The sequence below is a fragment of the Acipenser ruthenus genome, chromosome 2 (assembly GCF_902713425.1).
Source record: "Acipenser ruthenus chromosome 2, fAciRut3.2 maternal haplotype, whole genome shotgun sequence".
Classification (NCBI taxonomy): Eukaryota; Metazoa; Chordata; class Actinopteri; order Acipenseriformes; family Acipenseridae; genus Acipenser; species Acipenser ruthenus.
Window position 1 is genome coordinate 32,501,817 of NC_081190.1, and position 21,036 is coordinate 32,522,852.

Sequence of the window (21,036 nt, forward strand, 5' to 3'; positions counted from 1 at the left end):
TCCCTGGCATTGCAGGTATGACTATAATGGACAACTTTGGAGTTTTGTGATGGAATTTAGGTTTTTTTGTACTTAATAAAATATATTTGATTATGAAATCAGGTTTATTGTTAAGGAATATTTTTATTCTCTAGCTCTAGTATGCCATAGTTGTTTTTCTGTGTTATTTGATCAGTTGATTTCACACACTATTTATGTCCTTCCAATACTCTAACAGAGACCAATGCTGGAGAGTAACTGGCCATGAGCGACTTCCATAACTCAGCATAGTGTCCTTACATTTTCATTCTCATCAGCAAAAGTAGCCTTTTATAGTGCAACTGCAATTCAGACCTCACCCCCAGGGAACACCTATGGCATGAGCTTGAACGGCTACACAAGGACGCTTATTTTTAAAGCGTCTAATAAAGTTATATAAACCCTACATATTTGTAAGAGCAAAGTGCTAAAAAAATCCACAAGGGACCTGTCCCCAAGACTAGTGAATTCCATGAACACAAGAATAAAAGCAGTGCCAAAATCACGAGAGTAAATAAATAAATAAACCATCATAAAAAACAGGATACTGAAAAGCAACTTGAGCTAACACTTTAACTAAATACTACAAGGGAATATTTGTCCGTACTGTAACTTGTGGTTTGCCCAAATGCTTAATGGAGATTTTCATATTTTGAGTGGATTTGGTTTATGGACAGTCAGTTCTTTCTTTGCAATCTTTCAGCAGTGTCTCACGGTAGACAAGGGTGTAGATGATAACTTACATTCCATTAAATCCCCTGCGGAGGTCGGATGAATAGCACTTCTGTTTGGCTAAGTGCTACACATCCAACCCTTTCATGTCCTACCTCCCTCCCAAAAGAAAAAGAAAAAAAATGGTTTTGTCCACCGGTTTAAGATGTTACTTTTGAACTGCAAATGTTTGGAAAGGGAACTAGCAGGGCCTGTCTGAGTAATCATAGACTTCGGCACAACCCCACCCCTTGGCTGAACCTTCCTTCACTTCTGGGTCTGAGGCTGAAGCAATTACAGAACTCCTTCAGAGCAGCTTTTGGGGAGTCAGCTCTTACTAGCCCTGCTGTGCAATTGAAGCATTTAGGTGTTTTTAAAAGCTCTATTTTTATTGCAGTTTCAGAAGGTCTCACACTAATGCATTTTTGAGAGTGGCAGAGCTTCATAAAATCTAATGTGTGCTTTATGACCCATGGAAATATTGAGTTTCAGTGGTGGGTTTAGAGACTATGCCCATATTTAAATAAAAAAAAACAACTGCTTGTTATGTTTTACTTTCTACCATGGCAACATTAATGATCTGTCATCCCTTACATGATTTAATATCCTTTTGTATTCTGTCTTTGTTATCCATGTATTTTGTGAGTTTCTCTGACTAACTTTACTGACATCATTGTTGTAAAATGAGAGGTTCTTTCAAGTTAATCTGCACACAAAGCTATGAGTGGAGGAAAAAAAAACAACCTTTATTATTTAATTTTAAAAGGCTTTAACACTTTTTAAATGAAATAATAAAGAACATTTTTTATAATGGAACTTGAGCTGTGTATGCAAACTAAAACTTCAAAAGGTGTCCATTTCCTTTTAGTCCATCAACCACAACAGAGGTCTGTTCGTTTCAGTGTACAGTATGTCAAAGGAGAATATCTTGACTGGCTTTTTTTATTTTTGAACTCTCTGAATCAGACTCCGTAACAACAGACATAGACCACAACAGCAGTTTGTTCCCCAAACGATAAATTACTTTTAGATAGTATGACTTTTTTTCTGCTGAACCAGACCTGAAGAAGCAAACACATTTTAAACTAGTGAATTAGCCTGCTGATTTTCCTATCACACAACCCCTTATCTCTCTCTGAAATGAGGTTTTATCAAATCGGCCCCCCAAAAGGACCACCTGCCGTGCATTTGCTAGGGCCGCTGATTAAAAGCTGTTGAATTTCACACACCCGTCCCCATCGCCTATTCATTTCATGAATTGGGGAGGGTGGGGAGACACTATGCAGGATGCTAAATGGGCGCTGGAATTTTGTACTCACCGCCGATCATTCCTTCGCCTTCTGAATAGTTTTTTGGTTTGTGCAATTTCAGCTTCATTAGGTAGAGGCTGGTAGATCTGAGGAAGAGAAGAAAACAGAAATCTACTGGCTGGCTATTTACAAGCAGAAGCACATAAATAGATATGAAGTGACAGAACTGTGATGGCCATCCTGATTGCTGCAGTTTGATTCCTTGGTGATTTTTAGAATCTCTTCACAATACAGGAACTGCTATTGTATTATTGTGTGTGTTGATCCCTAACTGTAAAGTATGTGGATTTGTATTATTGGCATGTGTCTTTGCATGTGAACTGTTTTTGACAGAGGCAGATTCATTATTTGCAATTTGCACCATCTTTTTATGTGAAAACTGTCATTGTTAGAATCACTGAAGGTTTTACTATGAACTTCAATATTCACACCTGAAATTACTATTGACAAATCCCTAAAGGCTTTGGTGTATCTCATTAAGTTCATAGTAGAGTCCAGAATGGCTTCAACTGCTTTATTCATTAATATGTTCGTAACTTACTAGCTTTGAGATAAAACTAGAAGTATTTTGTTAAAATTGCCGCCTTCTGTACTGGCAAAGTCTGTCATGAATGTGTCTTGTGTAGAACTGTTTGCACATGTGGGCAGCAGTGTGGAGTAGTGGTTAGGGCTCTGGACTCTTGACCGGAGGGTCGTGGGTTCAATCCCAGGTGGGGGACACTGCTGCTGTACCCTTGAGCAAGGTACTTTACCTAAATTGCTCCAGTAAAAACCCAACTGTATAAATGGGTAATTGTATGTAAAAATAATGTGTAAAAAAATAATGTAATTGTATGTAATAATAATGTGATATCTTGTAACAATTGTAAGTCGCCCTGGATAAGGGCGTCTGCTAAGAAATAAATAAATAACAATAAATGTGTGCCTGCATGTATTTTTGTATGTCAAAATTTATCTAAAGACATGAAAACAAGCAGGCATGCAGTAAGCAGGGATGGAAATGAGAAACCTGGGCATAATTCCAATTCCGCAGACTTCTCCCCTCAAATATGAAAAATAAATACTAGTAGAAAGCAACATAACTGTTCAGAATCAGGTAAAACACTTATATCCAAATTAGGCTTTTTATTCTCTTGGGGCTCTCTGCTGCAATTTCATTTTCCAGACATTTCAATCAAAATGCAAGCAAAGAGGCATAGATGGGCAGGATGTCCTCAGAGGGGAATTTCAACATGTGTTGCTATAACAACAAATAAATAAAACTAAAATGATTACATCAGTTGCAATCTTAATTGTAGTGCATCCAACTTAATTGTGCCAGTTGAGTGTTATAAATAAAAGCTATCAAAATGGAACATTAAAATGTTTTGTTCTCAAAGCCAGTGACATGTTTAAAACATCACCATTTTTGTTTCTAAGCTTGTATATGTCTATGTTTTTATGTATGCAAGTCACCCAAGTACGGACCTAATCCACATGATAAACGTACATGTGTGTAGTTTAATTCTTTCCAAGGAAAATATAAAATAAAATAGAACAAATTATATGATGATATGTTTATGAAGTTCACACATATACTGTATATAAATACCCCGGTTTGAAATTTCTGGGACTGACTCCATCCATGCTCACTCTGTAACTGATCTTTAGCGATGTATTCCTTGGAGTCACTGTTGATCAAATCACCATCTACTGTATGTGCGATCTATAATAATAATAATAACGACAACAGTAATAAGAACAAGGGTAACTATAACTGTATCATTAGTCTTTGATGTCCACTGATGGTCTACCACACTAAGTCATCAAGAATGGTTCAAACGCCACTTAGAAAGTTCCACTTACAGGACCATAAAAATTGAAGGTGAAAAGACAAAGGGCAATCACAAAGAACACAAATGAAGGTTAAGCCTTGCTTCTTCGGTTTGCTGCTGCTTGATGTGGTTACTCTAAAAATCGGAGGTTCAAATTACTGCAAATTAAACCTCTACTGACACACTGTGCATTTGAGAGATCTCTTCAGCCCTCTCATTGGAGCTTCCAGGTGCAATCAGCCTTCTGATTGGAGGGATGCTTTGAGACCCCGCATTCCAGGCTGTACTGTGTTATTGTTGTCACCTCTGCTGGATTCCATATGGCCTAATTCATGAAGGGTCTTTAGAATTAGAGGCGCGGTAACACCTCTATAGTTAATTTGGTAAACACAGAGTCCTCCAGACTTGCAAGGTTTATAAACCAGGGGCGTAGCTAGGAATAGATTTTTGCTGAGGCAAAAATCTAATTTTTGTCTATATGTCTATGTCTATATGTCTATGTCTATATATATATATATATATATATATATATATATATATATATATATATATAAACACCCTACATATCCTGTTCATGGAGACTATTAATGCAAACTGCAATATAAGTCACTAACTCTTTTTACCCAGTGACCCACCTTGGATGATGTTTGAAATTTCATGACACATTGATTTCCCACAGGTATCCACCAAGATGGTTAAACAGATACATAAAAAATAAACTTTGTTAAAAAAGAAGACTGTAAGTGACTTGCAGGAAAGAAGGAAGAGCAAAACATTGGGAAGAATATAGTAGTGTTTAAACAGGTAAAAATGGAAGCTAGGAAGGCCTAAAAAGATCTAGAAAGAAATATTGGCAGGGATGCAAAACCGAATCCTGAAAAAATCTTTGAATATTGTAAAAGTAAAATAACTGTGAAAGAGGAGGTTAAGGTATTAAGGGATGAATATGATAACAAGGTTTATGAGGACTGTAAAATATCTGATGTATTAAACAAATATTTTTTTGAATGTTTTCACCAGAGAGGATACAAATAATATGCCGCCAGTGCTGCCAGTTTGTGCACACACAGGTCTGAAATATTTCAGCATCAGTGAAGCAAAGGTATTAAATAAGCTACAGGAGCTAAAAAATAAGAGGTAAGCTTGAAGACTATTTATACAGCAGAAATACTATAGGGGATAGTCTGCATGAATTCCGAAGAGAGAGGTCATGCTTAACTAACTTACTTGACTTTTTTGAGGATGTCACAGCTAATGTAGATGATGTCAATGCTTATGATATAATTCACCTTGATTTTCAAAACGCCTTTGACAAAGTCCCAGATTAAAGACTTATACTTCAGGGGAGGATGTATTTTTTGTAGTGGTCACCTCACTACAAAAAAATACATCATTGCACTCGAGAAGGTGCAGAGAAGGGCAACTAGGTTGATCCAAGGACTTAAATGACATGAGCTATGTATGAGGAAAGGTTAAAATAATTAAATCTCTTCAGTCTATAAAAAAGAAGGGAAATAGTGGAAGTATAAATAAAATCATAAATGCTATAATTTAGCACAGAGAGAGTAGCAGAGATGCCATCTTCTGAAAGAAGAAAATAGTAGCATGTGCAGAGTGCAGCGAGGCAGACATTTTTTTTTTTAGGCCAGTGGCTGCTAGCCCCTAGAAATGAAAAGGTTCTTAGGCTCTGGTAAGCCAATTACCTTGTTTTTGCTGTTCAATCTATCATTTTGGTAATTGTAAACAGACAACATTCAGAAATTTAAAAAACCCAATAAAAATACTTCAACACTGATTTTTTTTTTTTTAAATGTATTTATTTATTTGGAATTCCATTTATTTTGGATTGAAGTTTTAGTAATGAAGAGTGTTTTAGGCTATCAAACCTGGAATGAAATATTCAACCTCAAAACTTTATAAAAATAACTATCAAAATAACACCTCAAGAAAGATTGAACAATGCAGATTTACTCTGCAACTATCAAAACACTAGTGTAGTATCCAATAATTCATTCATTAATTGAAGCGAGTTAAACCCATTTGCACAAACATACAGTAATGGGGAGTGACAGATTGTGGTGATTGCTAGTGTTTCTTCGTACCTATGTGAGTGATACAGTCATGACGCCCACTATGTTTCATGTTTCAGAAGTCTGTCCGGCTGTAATCAAAGTAGACATGAGACTGAGACACTCTGCTTCTGTTAATGAATGACCATTCTGTGGTAAATTCTTCTCGGTATTTCTGACAAGCCAACCTCGATCTTTTAGATGGAGGAGAGTGACATTTTTTTGTTTGATTTGTGATTCCTATTTTAATAACTGATAAGTAAGAAATGTGTACTAAAAATCATGGAGCAGTCACAGTAAATTTGTTATTTGTTCAAAAACACAGAAAAAGGGGGAAATGGTATCTTAAGTCACGGGATGAAAACACTGTGTAACAATTTTTTTTTTTTTTTGGTTCCTGGGTAGTAAGTGTTATTTTCTAATTGCTTATGCCTCAAAAGTATAGAAAATGGCTATTATTCCCCACAAACTTTGCTTTTGTGACCAGGACAGTGATATTTTGAAATTTACCTATTTCCAATGAGAAAACGGGCGAATTTGTGTCTTTTCGTTCACATAAAGTCAGAAAAAACAACATATGAATCCAAATTAACATGTATTTATACTAAAGTAATACAAAAATGACTACAAAAGATTTAGAAGTGAGTAGTTTTTCGAGATTTACGATTATACTGTAAATCACTTTCACGAATCAGCCCCCAAATGTAGTCTCCCATCATGTTCTCGTTATACTGTCCTTCATTGACAGCTCATCCAGGAGCCTCAAAGCCGTGCTGCTCCATAATGGTAACAAGTACCTGTCTCTTCCCCTGGCTCACTCGGTGCTCAAAGAGGATTACAACAGCATCAGGACCTTGCTGGACGCCTTGAAGTATGATGAGTACGGCTGGGACCCCCGGAAGGTGCTGATGCCACCACTGCACATCAAATTGGGCCTTATGAAACAATTTGTCAGAGCTCTAGATAAGGAGTCGGCAGCCTTCAAGTACCTTCAAGACTTCTTCCCTAAGCTGTCTGAGGCAAAGGTCAAAGCCGGTGTCTTCGTCGGACCACAGATAAAGAAGATACTGGAGTGCAATGAATTCCCCAAGAAGCTCACTAGTAAGGAGAAAGCAGCTTGGAACAGCTTTGTCGCAGTGGTTCGGGGCTTCCTGGGCAATCACAAGGCCGAAAACTATGTGGAGCTGGTTGAGACTCTGGTGAAGAACTACGGCACAATGGGCTGTAGGATGTCCCTCAAAGTCCATATCCTTGATGCTCATCTTGATAAATTCAAGGAGAACATGGGAGCGTACTCGGAGGAGCAAGGCGAGCGCTTCCACCAGGATATACTGGACTTTGAACGCCGCTACCAAGGACAGTATAACGAGAACATGATGGGAGACTACATTTGGGGGCTGATTCGTGAAAGTGATTTACAGTATAATCGTAAATCTCGAAAAACTACTCACTTCTAAATCTTTTGTAGTCATTTTTGTATTACTTTAGTATAAATACATGTTAATTTGGATTCATATGATGTTTTTTTCTGACTTTATGTGAACAAAAAGACACAAATTCGCCCGTTTTCTCATTGGAAATAAGTAAATTTCAAAATATCACTGTCCTGGTCACAAAAGCAAAGTTTGTGGGGAATAATAGCCATTTTCTATACTTTTGAGGCATAAGCAATTAGGAAATAACACTTACTACCCAGGAACAAAAATTGTGTTACATAGTGAAATTCAACTTTTTTTTTTTTTTTAAATACAATATACAGTACCTACATAAACATAAAATGAGTCTGTCCATAGAAGTAGGGAAAATGAATCTAAATATGTATTTATTTATTATGGTTTTCACAACACCAGGTTCAAGTTTTAATCCTGTAAAATCTGTAAGCTTCACATCATATACAACTATAAACAAAAATGTTTGTTTTAAATAATATTTGGCGACGAAGATCTTTTGTAGATCGAAATGTTGATTTTACCTGATGACCGTGTTTTTAAACTAAATAAAAGATGTGGAGCTTAAAAGTATGCGGGCATTCTATCTTTTTACTTGTTTGGACTCATTCGTGCCCTGCACCTTTTTGATTAATGGATGTGCATATAAACACTTTTGGTTTCTACAGGACAGCAAACAAAAACTGAAGGTTTTACATACCTTTAAAAAATAACGTTTGATGTTCAAAAAGACTGTCTCTGTGTGCATCTGTTGCTTCTGCTGTGGTAGTTTGCAGTTACTTTACGGTTCGGTTTGTTTGTCTACATATTATTCTGATACAACATGTTGTACATTTGGTGCCTTTCTGGAGTGCTGGTCATCCCGAAGTGCATTTTTGTATGTAGAAAATGGTTACAGCAAGAGTTGGGAATCTCGTTTCCATGTTTTTCCAGAAATGGTTAATGTTGTTGCATTTCATTTCACTGGCAATTTTGTAGTAAACCCGGTATTCACCCTGTGCTACACAGTTGTCTTCAAACAGTAGAATGGTCTCAAACACTTCTTTCTCAGCTATGCTGAGATAGTTCGCTTGATTTGGGTCAAAGACCTGACAGGCATTGAAAAATGCAGCTGCAGGTTGACAAAATCGGGCAGTAGAGCTGCACCTGCATGTATGATTACATCAATTGACAGCCCTGAAAAAATTGAAAGTATGAACGGCTACATTGCAAAGTAAGGCAACCAAGCTAGTTCAACATCATTAGCTAAACCGTGAAAAAAGCGTTTTTTTTTTGTTTGTTTTTTTGGTTAACGTGGCATTTAAAATTGCGTTGGCAAAAGTTCAATGTTCTCAACTAAAATCACGGAATCCGTGACACCCGTGGTGACCACCACTGACTTAATCCCAGCCTTACTAAAAAGCAACCAAGTAAACACGTGATTGATAATGATAGCAAGGCAAAATGTGCGCAGCTGTTTCTGAAAAACCCCTAAACTGGTTAATAAGCAACCTGGCTCAGAGCTTTTAGTATGTTAGTTAAAATGCCACAATAAACCGTCCGTGAAATACAGTATTATTTAAGAACCATTAATTCAAAAAAATATATTAAACAGGAAAACACACACATGATATTGAAATAATATTTCATAAATGTTCAGGGAGTATCCATCATTTATTTATTTAATACAAATTGAAGTATTATACACCTTCGACGTAGCGCCGTAGCAGAACCTCCAAAATAGTAGCTGCTACGGCCAAATCGTAGTCATTGGCATCTCTGGAGTAGAACTGAGGGCATAACTGGAAGTTGTAAAAGTAAGTAGATCTGAAGGTAGGAAACTTGATTTATTTTTACACAGAGAGTTATAAATGCATGGAATAACCTGTCAGGTGATATAGTAGGATCTAAAACACTGGGAGCATTTACAAAAAGACTAGATTGTGTGCTTTTAGACTGCCCCACTAGGGGAGAATGGTGTGCTAACAAGCGACAAGCCTTGATGGGCCAAATGGCCTTTTCTCATTCCCAAACTTTTCTTATGATCTTAAACAAGGTCAAAGTGAGCTGATATTATAAACAAAACTAGAAAGAATCAACAAGATCAGATTCCGAAGCACAGAAAATTACAATGGCAGTTTCACAGAATAATACAGAATGCAAAATAACCGATGGTACCGGCGGCAATTGCCGCAGTGCCCAAGCTGCTTGCTACCATGCCTCTCAAATAAAAAACAAACAAACATACAGCAAAAGCTGCCTGTAAGCCCACCCGTTATTGCCACCCGTGTCCCTCAGTACCAGCACATCTGATCCACAACCCAATCACAAACTTGCTCAGCGTCCGCTGGACCGTTCTGTCACAATTCAATTTAATTCTGTCTAATCTCATCCTGTGAGAAAATGACTCATCATCATAATGTATTATTGTTGCCATTCCTTTACTGTGCACCTCCCATGAGAAAGACGTATTGTATCATTGATTAATGATGGGCAAACAGAGGGAGGGACACTGATAGACTGAGCTTAATATGACTGTACTTCCAGGAATGTTCAATCACACGTGTTCACCAAGGGTGCCGGAACCTTTGTAGAAGTGGGGGGGCCAAGGCCAAAATGGGGGGGAAGTAGCGTCCGTTCGAGGATGGACAATTCTCAGAAATATATTAACATGATACTTAAATATCCCGCAGAGTACAACTATAGCATAGATAACCAGAATACAAAATGCAGCCACGTTATAATATTTAACGTATAATTATAGTACGATCAACGAAAACAACGACAAAAAAAACAAAACGCTTTAGTTCTAACATCGGACTGCATTTTATCGTATATCGCGTGATGCGTTATTTATTTACAAATCCTTCATCTCCACACTTTGAGAAGTTAACAAGCTGTTTTGTTACTGCAAACCGACAACTGCGCAATAAGCTGTCATTCGAGTTTTACATGAAACAAGCCAGTCTGTTTTTGTACCACTCAAAATGACAATGTCTTTCCCAAGTCTTTTCTCCTTTTCCGTACACTCTAGCAGTATCTTTCTTAGGGAGTATTAGTTGAATGTCGTTACCGGAGTCACCGATGTTGACACAGCACACGTCATTACATTCTACCCCGCTATTCTGTCTTGGCCTTGTTATGGTCGACTGGTCAGTCGCACTGTCAGACGCTGAGCTTGATGTTGAACACGTGGTTGATGCTGAGCATGTGGTTGATGCTGAACAGCCGTGTCGGAGCTTGCATTGCTTGCTGACGATGGCGATCGTAATGTACCAAAAATAACAGATGTGGCTTTTTGCCTTCAAATTCCTGTGCAGCAATGTTCGTTTCGAATATTTCAGATATTCGAAATGATAATTATTACTTCATAATAATCAAAATTACTCATACCGCTGTTTACACGTTGCACTGCTAAGGTCTTCTCTCGTTGATGAAAGAATGAGCACTGACACAAAGTGAAATGGGCGGAGATTTGTGGCTCATGCCAAAATGAAATCTGATCAGAATGAAAGCTCGGCCAATTAAAATGCAGTGATTCTACTGGCGTTAATGGTGGCCAATAGCAGCTAACAGAAACAGAAGCAGTATGAATGCAAGCAGCAATAACTGCTGAATGAAAGCACACTTGAGAAATGATGCGCTAGTGGACTGTGTGAGTGGATGAAAAGCAGATTAAATAAGTCCCGGTACCCAGTACCGGCAACCAAATAAGTCCCGGTATGGATTACTGGTGAGTACCGGCAGATTTTCAACCCTGGTTTTGCTTAAATTCTTACAAAAAAAACAAAAAAACTGAGCAAGTAGCTATGACATGGTTCAAGTAGCAGCTCCCTGCGTTATGAGACGAGCAGGAGAGATAACATAATAGTTAACGAAACATAATCTTGAGAAATACATCGATTTCTGTTTTCATTTATTTTTGTGTAATACATTCTCACTACCATATGTAGTTCTGCCTTTTAACTAGTAAAACGTGTGCTTTCACAAAGAGGGGTTAGAATGTGTATGCTTAAAAACAGCATACTTTTTTTTTTCCTAAATCGAGTGTCCAGCAATGCACCATAACAAAACTGTAATTCCTTGGCAACTGTAAATTTCAAGAACTGTGAAACTATATAGTCTCTCAAATGTAAACATCTAACATTATGTATGTCCAGCTGTTCATCATTGTGATGCAGAGCACTCTCCGTTGCCTGACAAAGTTTCTATTTTTAAAGCCATGTTGTGCCTTGCCCTTCATGACCTTAACTTCATGCCCTGATAATAACTGGTAATTTGAGAACTACCTGACTAGGTGTAACTACTGGATAATTCACTATCTTTACATCTCTGAGGCCTGAGATTGAATCCCTATTAGTCCTAAGTGACATCAGTCCACAATACAAAACTACCACACATTATGGCACAATTAACTGTCTCTGCTTGAGGGAGGCCTTTAACTAAATGATAAGAAGATGGGGTGGGGGGGGGGGGGGGGGTTAGGTAAGAAATAAGGGAGTGCATACAGAGTTACAGTATGGGGGTAAGCTCTGCTGGCTCCTAAAATAACTTACATTTTTTTAGTAGTCAAATAATGATAGCACTTCCAGTCTAACCACTTCTGCAAAGTCCAGGATTTATGATTTAATTATCCCACAGAGAAAGTAGGTCATTTCCTCAATAAATGTCAGTGGGTCCCACAGCCATCAGTCAGATCCCACTCCCTCAGTGGCTACCGCCTTTTAACACAGACTTACATGTTATTGGATTATACGGGACATGGGCTTCAGGTCAGTCTGTGTAATGTATAGACAGCAGAAATGTACACAGACTTGTGCAGTTCCAAAATAATAAAGGACCTCAAAAACAAACAGTGTGGTAACTCAAACAGGCAGCAAGTTTCCTTTCAACTACCCCCTTTCATTCACTTGGTCTCTCTCTTTTTTTTTTTTTAAGGTCTTGATAAAATCAAGTCCAATTTCTCTATGGGAGCTTTACAATACTCCTTTCCTCGCTATACATCTGCCAAATGAAAAAGTGTAATTATGTATTTTCAAGACTATTCAAATTCCTTAATGAAAAACTAAAACGGCATGCCACGCATTATATTGTCTTTAAACTCCATCTAAGGAAGCCAGCAGACACAGTTCCTGTCTCTGTGTTAACCACTAACCTTGGTTGCTATGGTTACAGATGTGCTACAGACACACAGTACTATCGGGGACAGGGCTATTTTTTAAAACAACTCTGGTGCAGCGTGTGGCTAAACCAGTTACAAGCCTCATTATCTTCAGATCAGCAATGTCTGTACAGGAAGCTATATAAAATCTAGGGGTGGGAATTTCAAATAATTAGGTATTTGAGTATTCTATTACATAAAAATTTGAATATTCAACCTCTATTTAGAATGACAGGTCTGTTAGAAGCAATCAATCTGTTATGCAATACGTAAGGTATTGGAATAGGAAAATAAAAAAAACGACATATTTAAAACTGTAAACTGCATTTTGATCTTATTTTTTAACAACTGCTATAAAACATAGGCTACATACATAACTTAAACAGACACTAACCTGCACATGTTGATTCCAGAAGATTGTACGCATTCACAAATTCTTATTTAAAAATATCAGCGTGTTCGGGGAAATACGACGCGCAATCTGTTTACTTTAAGTCCCGCAGCTGAAAAAAACTCTCTGCTGGTACAGATGTACCTGGGATACACAGATAGGCCTTTGCATGAACAACGTGCTAGTTTTCTGTCGCGATTTTCATTCACTCCCCACCATGCAAGTGGGTCTTGATAAGGAGGAATACACGCGTCACGTGCGTACTATTCAAGTTCTGTTTGCAACGCTGTGGTTTCCGTGTAGTACTCCTCACCAAACAGTGTAGCCATAGCGGCATGCTTATCAGAGCGAGTTTTTTTAACAGACGGACCAGCTGCTTCCATAGATGTGCGTTCCCCTCCCGCAATGTCATCAGTGTTATATCCGGCAGATTTGAAAGCAGTTCATCCACTTTCTCTCTTACAACAATTCTAACTGCATCATCGGTAAACTTAAGGTGTCTGTGTTGAGGGTCCAAAAACAATGCAATGAGTACGCCATCTTGCCCTTTGCTGCTTACAGTACCAGACAATAGCAGATTGGGGAAATGGAATGTGCCCGCATGCCTGTCAATCATCATTGTGTTGGTAATTATTTGTGGATTCATTTTCACCGATTCCTCATTTAAAAAAATATTGCGCAAGTTATTTTTTTTAAATTAGCGAGTAACTGAATGTTTATTTAAGTATTCGAATAATAATTTTATTTTGGATATTCAAATACTCAAATATTTGGTCTCACCCCTAATAAAACCCACTGCTCTATAACAACCCACTTCTCTTCAATCCTACATCTCAATCTAGAATATATATTACTCTTCGAAAAGTCACATTGCCCCTTGCCCTGATTTTTTAGATAACAAATTGTGTATGGGGGGGGAAATCGCCAATTATTTTACCCCTGATTTTTTCCCAATTTGGCATGCCCAATTATTAGAACATAAGAACATAAGAAAGTTTACAAACGAGAGGAGGCCATTCAGCCCATCTTGCTTGTTTGGTTGTTAGTAGCTTATTGATCACAGAATCTCATCAAGCAGCTTCTTGAAGGATCCCAGGGTGTCAGCTTCAACAACATTACTGGGGAGTTGCTTCCAGATCCTCACAATTCTCTGTGTAAAAAAGTGCCTCCTATTTTCTGTTCTGAATGCCCCTTCATCTAATCTCCATTTGTGACCCCTGGTCCTTGTTTCTTTTTTCAGGTCAAAGAAGTCCCCTGGCTCGACATTGTCTATACCCTTCAGGATTTTGAATGTTTGAATCAGATCACCGCGTAGTCTTCTTTGTTCAAGACTGAATTGATTCAATTCTTTTAGCCTGTCTGCATACGACATGCCTTTTAAACCCGGGATAATTCTGGTTGCTCTTCTTTGCACTCTTTCTAGAGCAGCAATATACTTTTTGTAACAAGGTAACCAGAACTGAACACAATATTCTAGGTGAGGTCTTACTAATGCATTGTAGAGTTTTAACATTACTTCCCTTTATTTAAATTCAACACTTCTCACAATATATCCGAGCATCTTGTTGGCCTTTTTTATAGCTTCCCCACATTGTCTAGATGAAGACATTTCTGAGTCAACATAAACTCCTAGGTCTTTTTCATAGTTCCCTTCTTCAATTTCACTATCTCCCATATGATATTTATAATGCACATTTTTATTGCCCGCATGCAATACTTTACACTTTTCTCTATAAATGTAATTTGCCATGTGTCGGCCCAATTCTGAATGCTAACCCTAACCCTAACCCTAACCCTTTACTTACTAAATATTTGGTATCCTTGAATAATTATCTCCTATATATATATATATATGAAAAAAAATACAAAGATTTAAATGAGCAAGCTGTCTCAAGTTCAGTGGTACCCTAAATATAATATAATGTTTATTTGGTTGAATAATCCTTAAACTTTGATTTGGTTGAATATGTTACTTTATTTAAAAGAAATGTGTCAATCCTGATGAAAAAGACTTATTTAATACTAATTTTATCATTAATTTTAATCTAATAATTTAAAATGATTTCTAACCACATTTAAAAAACACACACCGTAGAATAGAATACAAAATAAAATAATATATTTCAACCTTACAATACAAATACTTAGAGATAAAATGTATGGTATAATAATAATCTAATCTATTGAGTTAAAGTTAAGTATGAGCAAGCAAAAACGATTATGTAGTTTTTAAAAAATATTTAAATGGTTATTGATTAGACAGCACAACTTAATGCTAAACAACTTGACATTTAGATTTTTCTAAAGAAACATGTGAACAAAGTTTGTACTTTTAATAGTTATCAAACACATTGCTTAGTATTCTTTTCCTTTCTCAGATATGTGGTAAGGAGATTTGGTTAATTAAGTAAAATCTGATATCCCAGCAACTCTAGCTGATATACTGCTTTGTCTTTAAACTCAAACAAGTGCTATACTACTTAGTGGTAAATACATATCATTGATTTTCAACTGAATCTGTGTATAGATCTGAAATATTTTCAAGTCCGTCAAGTAGAGATGAGTTTTTCATAAGTATCGTGATACGAATCGCATCGTGGCTTGTGTATCGTGACACGTATCGTATCGTGGCCTTGGTGTATCACCTCACCACTAGTATATTGGGTAAATGTATGTAAAAAATGGGTAATTGTGTGTAAAAAATAATGTGATATCTGTATAATGTGAAATAATGTATAATGTGTATAATGTGATATCTTGTAAAAATTGTAAGTCGCCCTGGATAAGGGAGTCTGCTAAGAAATAAATAATAATAATAGTATATGTATGTGAATAATGCAGTGTAAGACTTTTGCTTAAAAGGAAACGGGGATTGAAGAGACAATTATAAACAAACAAACAAACACACACACAGTCTGAGGACTATAAGAGTGACTGACTGTCAGAGACGAGAGACAGATTGTTGGGAGCAGAGAAGGATAACTGGGCCTGACAGCCTTGGAATAATAAGCCCCACAATGGAGGACGGAAAATGTATCAAGACTCTGTGGCATGTAATGGTTTAAAAACAGAATTATTATTATTATTATTATTATTATTATTATTATTATTATTATTATTGCTGCAACACTTCCCAGTCCAAAGACACTAGAAACAACTGGAAGTGTTGTAATTTTTAGGATTTCAAGTGTTGGAGGAGTTGTATCAGTAGTCTGATCTACCAATTCTCTGCAAAGTGGATGTCTGTTTTTCTACTGTCTGTTATTTCCTATTTTTGTTAATGTTCTATATTTTGTAAAATGAACAGGTGTTTTAATCTGTCATCAAATACATGTAAATTCAGTTATTCTGGTCACATTCAATTGCCAACCACCCGAGACATGAGAACATTTTAAAACCAGCCGTCTTTAACAGGGGGAATCCTAGAAAGAACAGAACACATAAACACAAAAGAGAAAGAAAGAAGCCTTTTGGCTCCGAGCCCTTTTCCAAACAGGGAATTTCTTCAAGCTCCCGTCGCTCTGTTTGCCAACTAGACTGTGTATATTTTGAAGAAAAGTGGTGGCAGAAAACCTACAGCCTTGACCTGATTTGGATGCCATGGAATGAACGAGACAATGAAAGGAAGCAAGCTTGCAAAAGGTTTCCTTTCCAGCAAAGCTCGGCTGAGAATCCTTCCTCGTTCATTGTATTATTTAGTTATTCCTGGAAGGCTCTTTAAACTTTAGCTTTACCTAACTTACTTTACTACCTGCCTTCAATTAGAGACATGTGGAGGACCCAAACAGTACCATTCTTAGTTTGGGATCGTTGCATCTTAATTGGCTCTTTTACAGCTCCACCCATTAGGCGGGGCCTGGATCTAGCCTGGTTTGCTATTGGTTCTCTTCACATACAGATCAATTGCCCTTATTTCTATTTTAATTTCAGTTTCAATTTCGAGGGACGCACAAGACAAGACGCCATAGGTTGAAAGAGGCATAAGTCATTGCCCAGACATGTCACAATTATATGACCCTTGGGCTTCATGATAGAGTAAAAAGGGTAGCTTTCAATCACCAAACATTTCTGATCATTGGTTATTTTGTTGCCTGTAGACACAAGCTAACAGACTTGAGAGGTAGTGTGTGGTAGACACATTTGGCAAACATTTGCACAGGTTTCTACTCTAAGCATAGAAGTAATGCTGCAGTGCTGAGATAGGTATGACAAAATGATTCCCTTTTACAAATTCTGGTACGGTTTGTGTGTTACATACAAAAGAACATAAGAAAGTTTACAAACGAGGGGTGGCCATTCAGCCCATCTTGCTTGTTTGGTTGTTAGTAGCTTATTGATCACAGAATCTCATCAAGCAGCTTCTTGAAGGATCCCAGGGTGTCAGCTTCAACAACATTACTGGGGAGTTGGTTCCAGACCCTCACAATTCTCTGTGTAAAAAAGTGCCCCCTATTTTCTGTTCTGAATGCCCCTTAATCTAATCTCCATTTGTGACCCCTGGTCCTTGTTTCTTTTTTCAGGTCAAAGAAGTCCCCTGGCTCGACATTGTCTATACCTTTTAGGATTTTGAATGTTTGAATCAGATCGCCGCGTAGTCTTCTTTGTTCAAGACTGAATAGATTCAATTATTTTAGCCTGTCTGCATACGACATGCCTTTTAAACACGGGATAATTCTGGTTGCTCTTCTTTGCACTCTTTCTAGAGCAGCAATATCCTTTTTGTAACGAGGTGACCAGAACTGAACACAGTATTCTAGGTGAGGTCTTACTAAGGCATTGTAGAGTTTTAACATTACTTCCCTTGATTTAAATTCAACACTTCTCACAATATATCCGAGCATCTTGTTGGCCTTTTTTATAGCTTCCCCACATTGTCTAGATGAAGACATTTCTGAGTCAACATAAACTCCTAGGTCTTTTTCATAGTTCCCTTCTTCAATTTCAGTATCTCCCATATGATATTTATAATGCACATTTTTATTGCCTGCATGCAATACTTTACACTTTTCTCTATTAAATTTAATTTGCCATGTGTCTGCCCAATTCTGAATGCTGTCTAGATCATTTTGAATGACCTTTGCTGCTGCAACAATGTTTGCCACTCCTCCTATTTTTGTGTCGTCTGCAAATTTAACAAGTTTGCTTACTATACCAGAATCTAAATCATTAATGTAGATTAGGAATAGCAGAGGACCTGATACTGATCCCTGTAGTACACCACTGGTTACCTCACTCCATTTTGAGGTTTCTCCTCTAATCAGTACTTTCTGTTTTCTACCTGTTAACCACTCCCTAATCCATGTGCATACATTTCCTTGAATCCCTACTGTGTTCAGTTTGAGAATTAATCTTTTATGCGGGACTTTGTCAAAAGCTTTCTGGAAATCTAAATAAACCATGTCGTATGCTTTGCAGTTATCCATTTTCAATGTTGCATACCAAGGTGTGCATAGTATATGATGATGTTTGATAAGATAGTGGCAGTAGAGTAGCAGGCTGTGTGTTTTACAAGAGGTGCGTAGTTATGGGCATTATACAGAGTACACATAATATTCCACAAAGCTGTCCCCTTTGAGTAGAGGGAATTAGAAACTACCACATACAATATCATGTAAACTATATGTGCATGTAGGCCTATGTAAAATTGCAACGTTGCAATACAGCTCAAAGACCCCTAATGAGTTTCCCCCCTCCCCCCATGATGACTCTGTAATTAGTTTATTTTTATTTATTTAACTAGAAAGCCAAATGAGAACATAAGTTTTGGTTAGAGTCTGTAGTTTTTTCCGGGGCATTATTATTAATTGCTGTTTTCTGTCGCAAATTAAAAAACAGCTGCCGCTGTAAACCCCCGAAGCAAAGCGTTTTTGGCACTGAAGAAAACTCTGCCATCAAAGCCAGATATATCACAAACGTCTGTGTGCCAGCTTCTCGTAAAATATAGCCAAGCAGAATCTGGTTTGTGTAGAAGAGTAGTGAAGACTTAACACATCGTTAAGACTGTAAACAGTAAACTGGAACAAAAGCATGAGGGCAACTTCCTCCCTTGACAAGCTGGACTTTGACAGTGGTTAATGGAATGGAAATCAAACTAACAACAATATTTTATACTGGAAGCCTTAGCAGAGACCAGAACTGGTATACTATTTTGCATATTTGGGATGCAAGTCATCACATTTTTAACTAAAATACAAAATAGATTTGGGTCACTTTATGAAAAGGGGTTTAAAATTAAAATTAAAAAAAAAAAAAAAAACACAACAGGACTGCAGTTATAATTATAAATCAATAAGGGGTATATGTATAGATAAATAAGATAACGTGAAAGTCAGATGTGTCATATTCAACACACTGTTTTTAAAGTGGGGAAATGTGATATAGCAAAATGCCTGTTTTAAATGCACTACTGGCATTAATTTGAGAAAAGACTGAATATTTTTTTTTATTTTTGTGAGTTTTGTCCAGTTGTTCGGCTTTTGTTGTCTGACCAAATTCATATCAGAGCTTTAGACCCTTTTTTCCTTCTTTAATTCGCTCACGCCGTAACACTCTGAAGCCGTTAAAATAACACTATATAATAACACAATAATAGTTTAAAAATGAATCAGGTGTATTTATTGCAAATGATAACAACTCAGTATTTTCTTTATATTGTCATCTAAAAACATGTTAAAATGTACAAAAAGTCAGATTTAAAAAAATAGTATCAGCCATTAGTATTGCCATTTAAACATGATACACATAAATCAGAATGAGTAAACAAATAATCCGTAAGATTGTTTATTTCATCTTGCTGCGAACATCGATGCAGTTTTGTTCTAAAAACAAACAAACAAACAAAAAAAAGGTTATACCATTGCAATACAGGGACGATCTAACAATTTTACTGTTTATGACTGTGACAAACAAGGCTGTTTTTGCTCTACTTGTTTCCTCAGAATATGAATTAAACTATGCATGAAATGTTTACTTCCGAGTGGTGTTACCTTGTATAGTTAGTTTCCTATGTGCAAAAGTCCAGCAGTTGTTCACATTGAGGTTCAGCAAGCGAACCAGACTCTGTGCGTTTGCCAGACGGACCAAGACCTAAGAAAACTGCCGAGCTATCAAACTGCCTTATAGATATAGATTATGGCTGTGGAATGGGTCCAAAGCCAAAACATAGATTTGCATGAAATGTCCAGTTATTAGAGCATGCACTGTACGTGTGACATTTTCCTCCTCGGTCATATGAGATCACAGGTCAATGCAAATTTCAAAGAATCGCAGGAAGCAAAGTTGGACTCAAAGAAGTCTATAGTTAGTTGCATTTCCTATGTTTAGTAATTCTGAGCTGAAAGATCTATGCTATTGAGGAAACGAAGGCTAGTGCTAGGCAAGTGAAACGGTTTATAATAGATCAGCGATGTTTTTTTTTTTTTAACCATTCCTGTCACTGTTGTCGTTGCTGAGAGATAATTTTCTAAACTTAAGCTGATTAAAACTACTTATACCAGAAGTACCATGTGTCAAGAAAGACTATCGGCACTAGCCTTGTTGAGTATAGAAGATGCGCGAGCAAAGAAAACTGAACACGGACAAGACTGTGGATTATTTTGCTGCCATGAAATCCCAAAAACCTGCGTTTCAACAAATGCTTGGTAAGTATATGTAGTACTAACTCAGTATTCTGCAGTTACATGTCAGTAAAGAGTGGTAAATGGGGCCCAAATCGATTTTTTACAGTGGGGCCTGTGACATCACTGGGCAGCACATAAAAAAGCAGCAGAACTCCACAGTTCTATTCCTTTAGACCAAAATGTGTCATAACCTTATCATTTACCGACAGTGTGTTTCAGATTATGCAAATGGAGTCTCATACTAGTGGAATGTTCTATTTGTCAGATTGAGTAGGCCTAGATCTGATCACTGAAAACAAATTATCTTTGTATTAGAAGTCACCTGATTTAATATCAGACTCTGAAGTTCATTATCTCAGTCATGAAACAAAGGAGCTGTGTTAACAGAATATGCATTATAGCAACGGATACGTTGGCAGTATACCACACAGCATTGTACTTCGTTAAAATAAACAGTACTTCAATTATGTTGTTGGTATTTGTTCTTTACAGAGTATTTTCTATTCTTTTGCAGAT

The 21,036-nt window shown here is 37.1% G+C and overlaps 1 protein-coding gene across 6 annotated transcripts in view; it reads right to left on the reverse strand.

Moving 5' to 3' along the window:
- Positions 1–21,036, reverse strand: part of LOC117409457 (CBP80/20-dependent translation initiation factor) — a 139,804-nt gene that overhangs the window by 62,697 nt on the left and 56,071 nt on the right. For 4 of the 6 annotated variants that reach the window (XM_034015549.3, XM_034015550.3, XM_058994209.1 and 1 more), the window contains exons 8-9: positions 3,631–3,744; positions 2,049–2,125 (exon numbers count right to left, since the gene is read on the reverse strand). In XM_034015549.3, the coding sequence (XP_033871440.1) occupies positions 2,049–2,125; positions 3,631–3,744 (191 nt within the window). The remainder of the gene's footprint in view (positions 1–2,048; positions 2,126–3,630; positions 3,745–21,036) is intronic. The other 2 variants (XM_034015553.3, XM_034015554.3) reach the window with 1 other exon arrangement.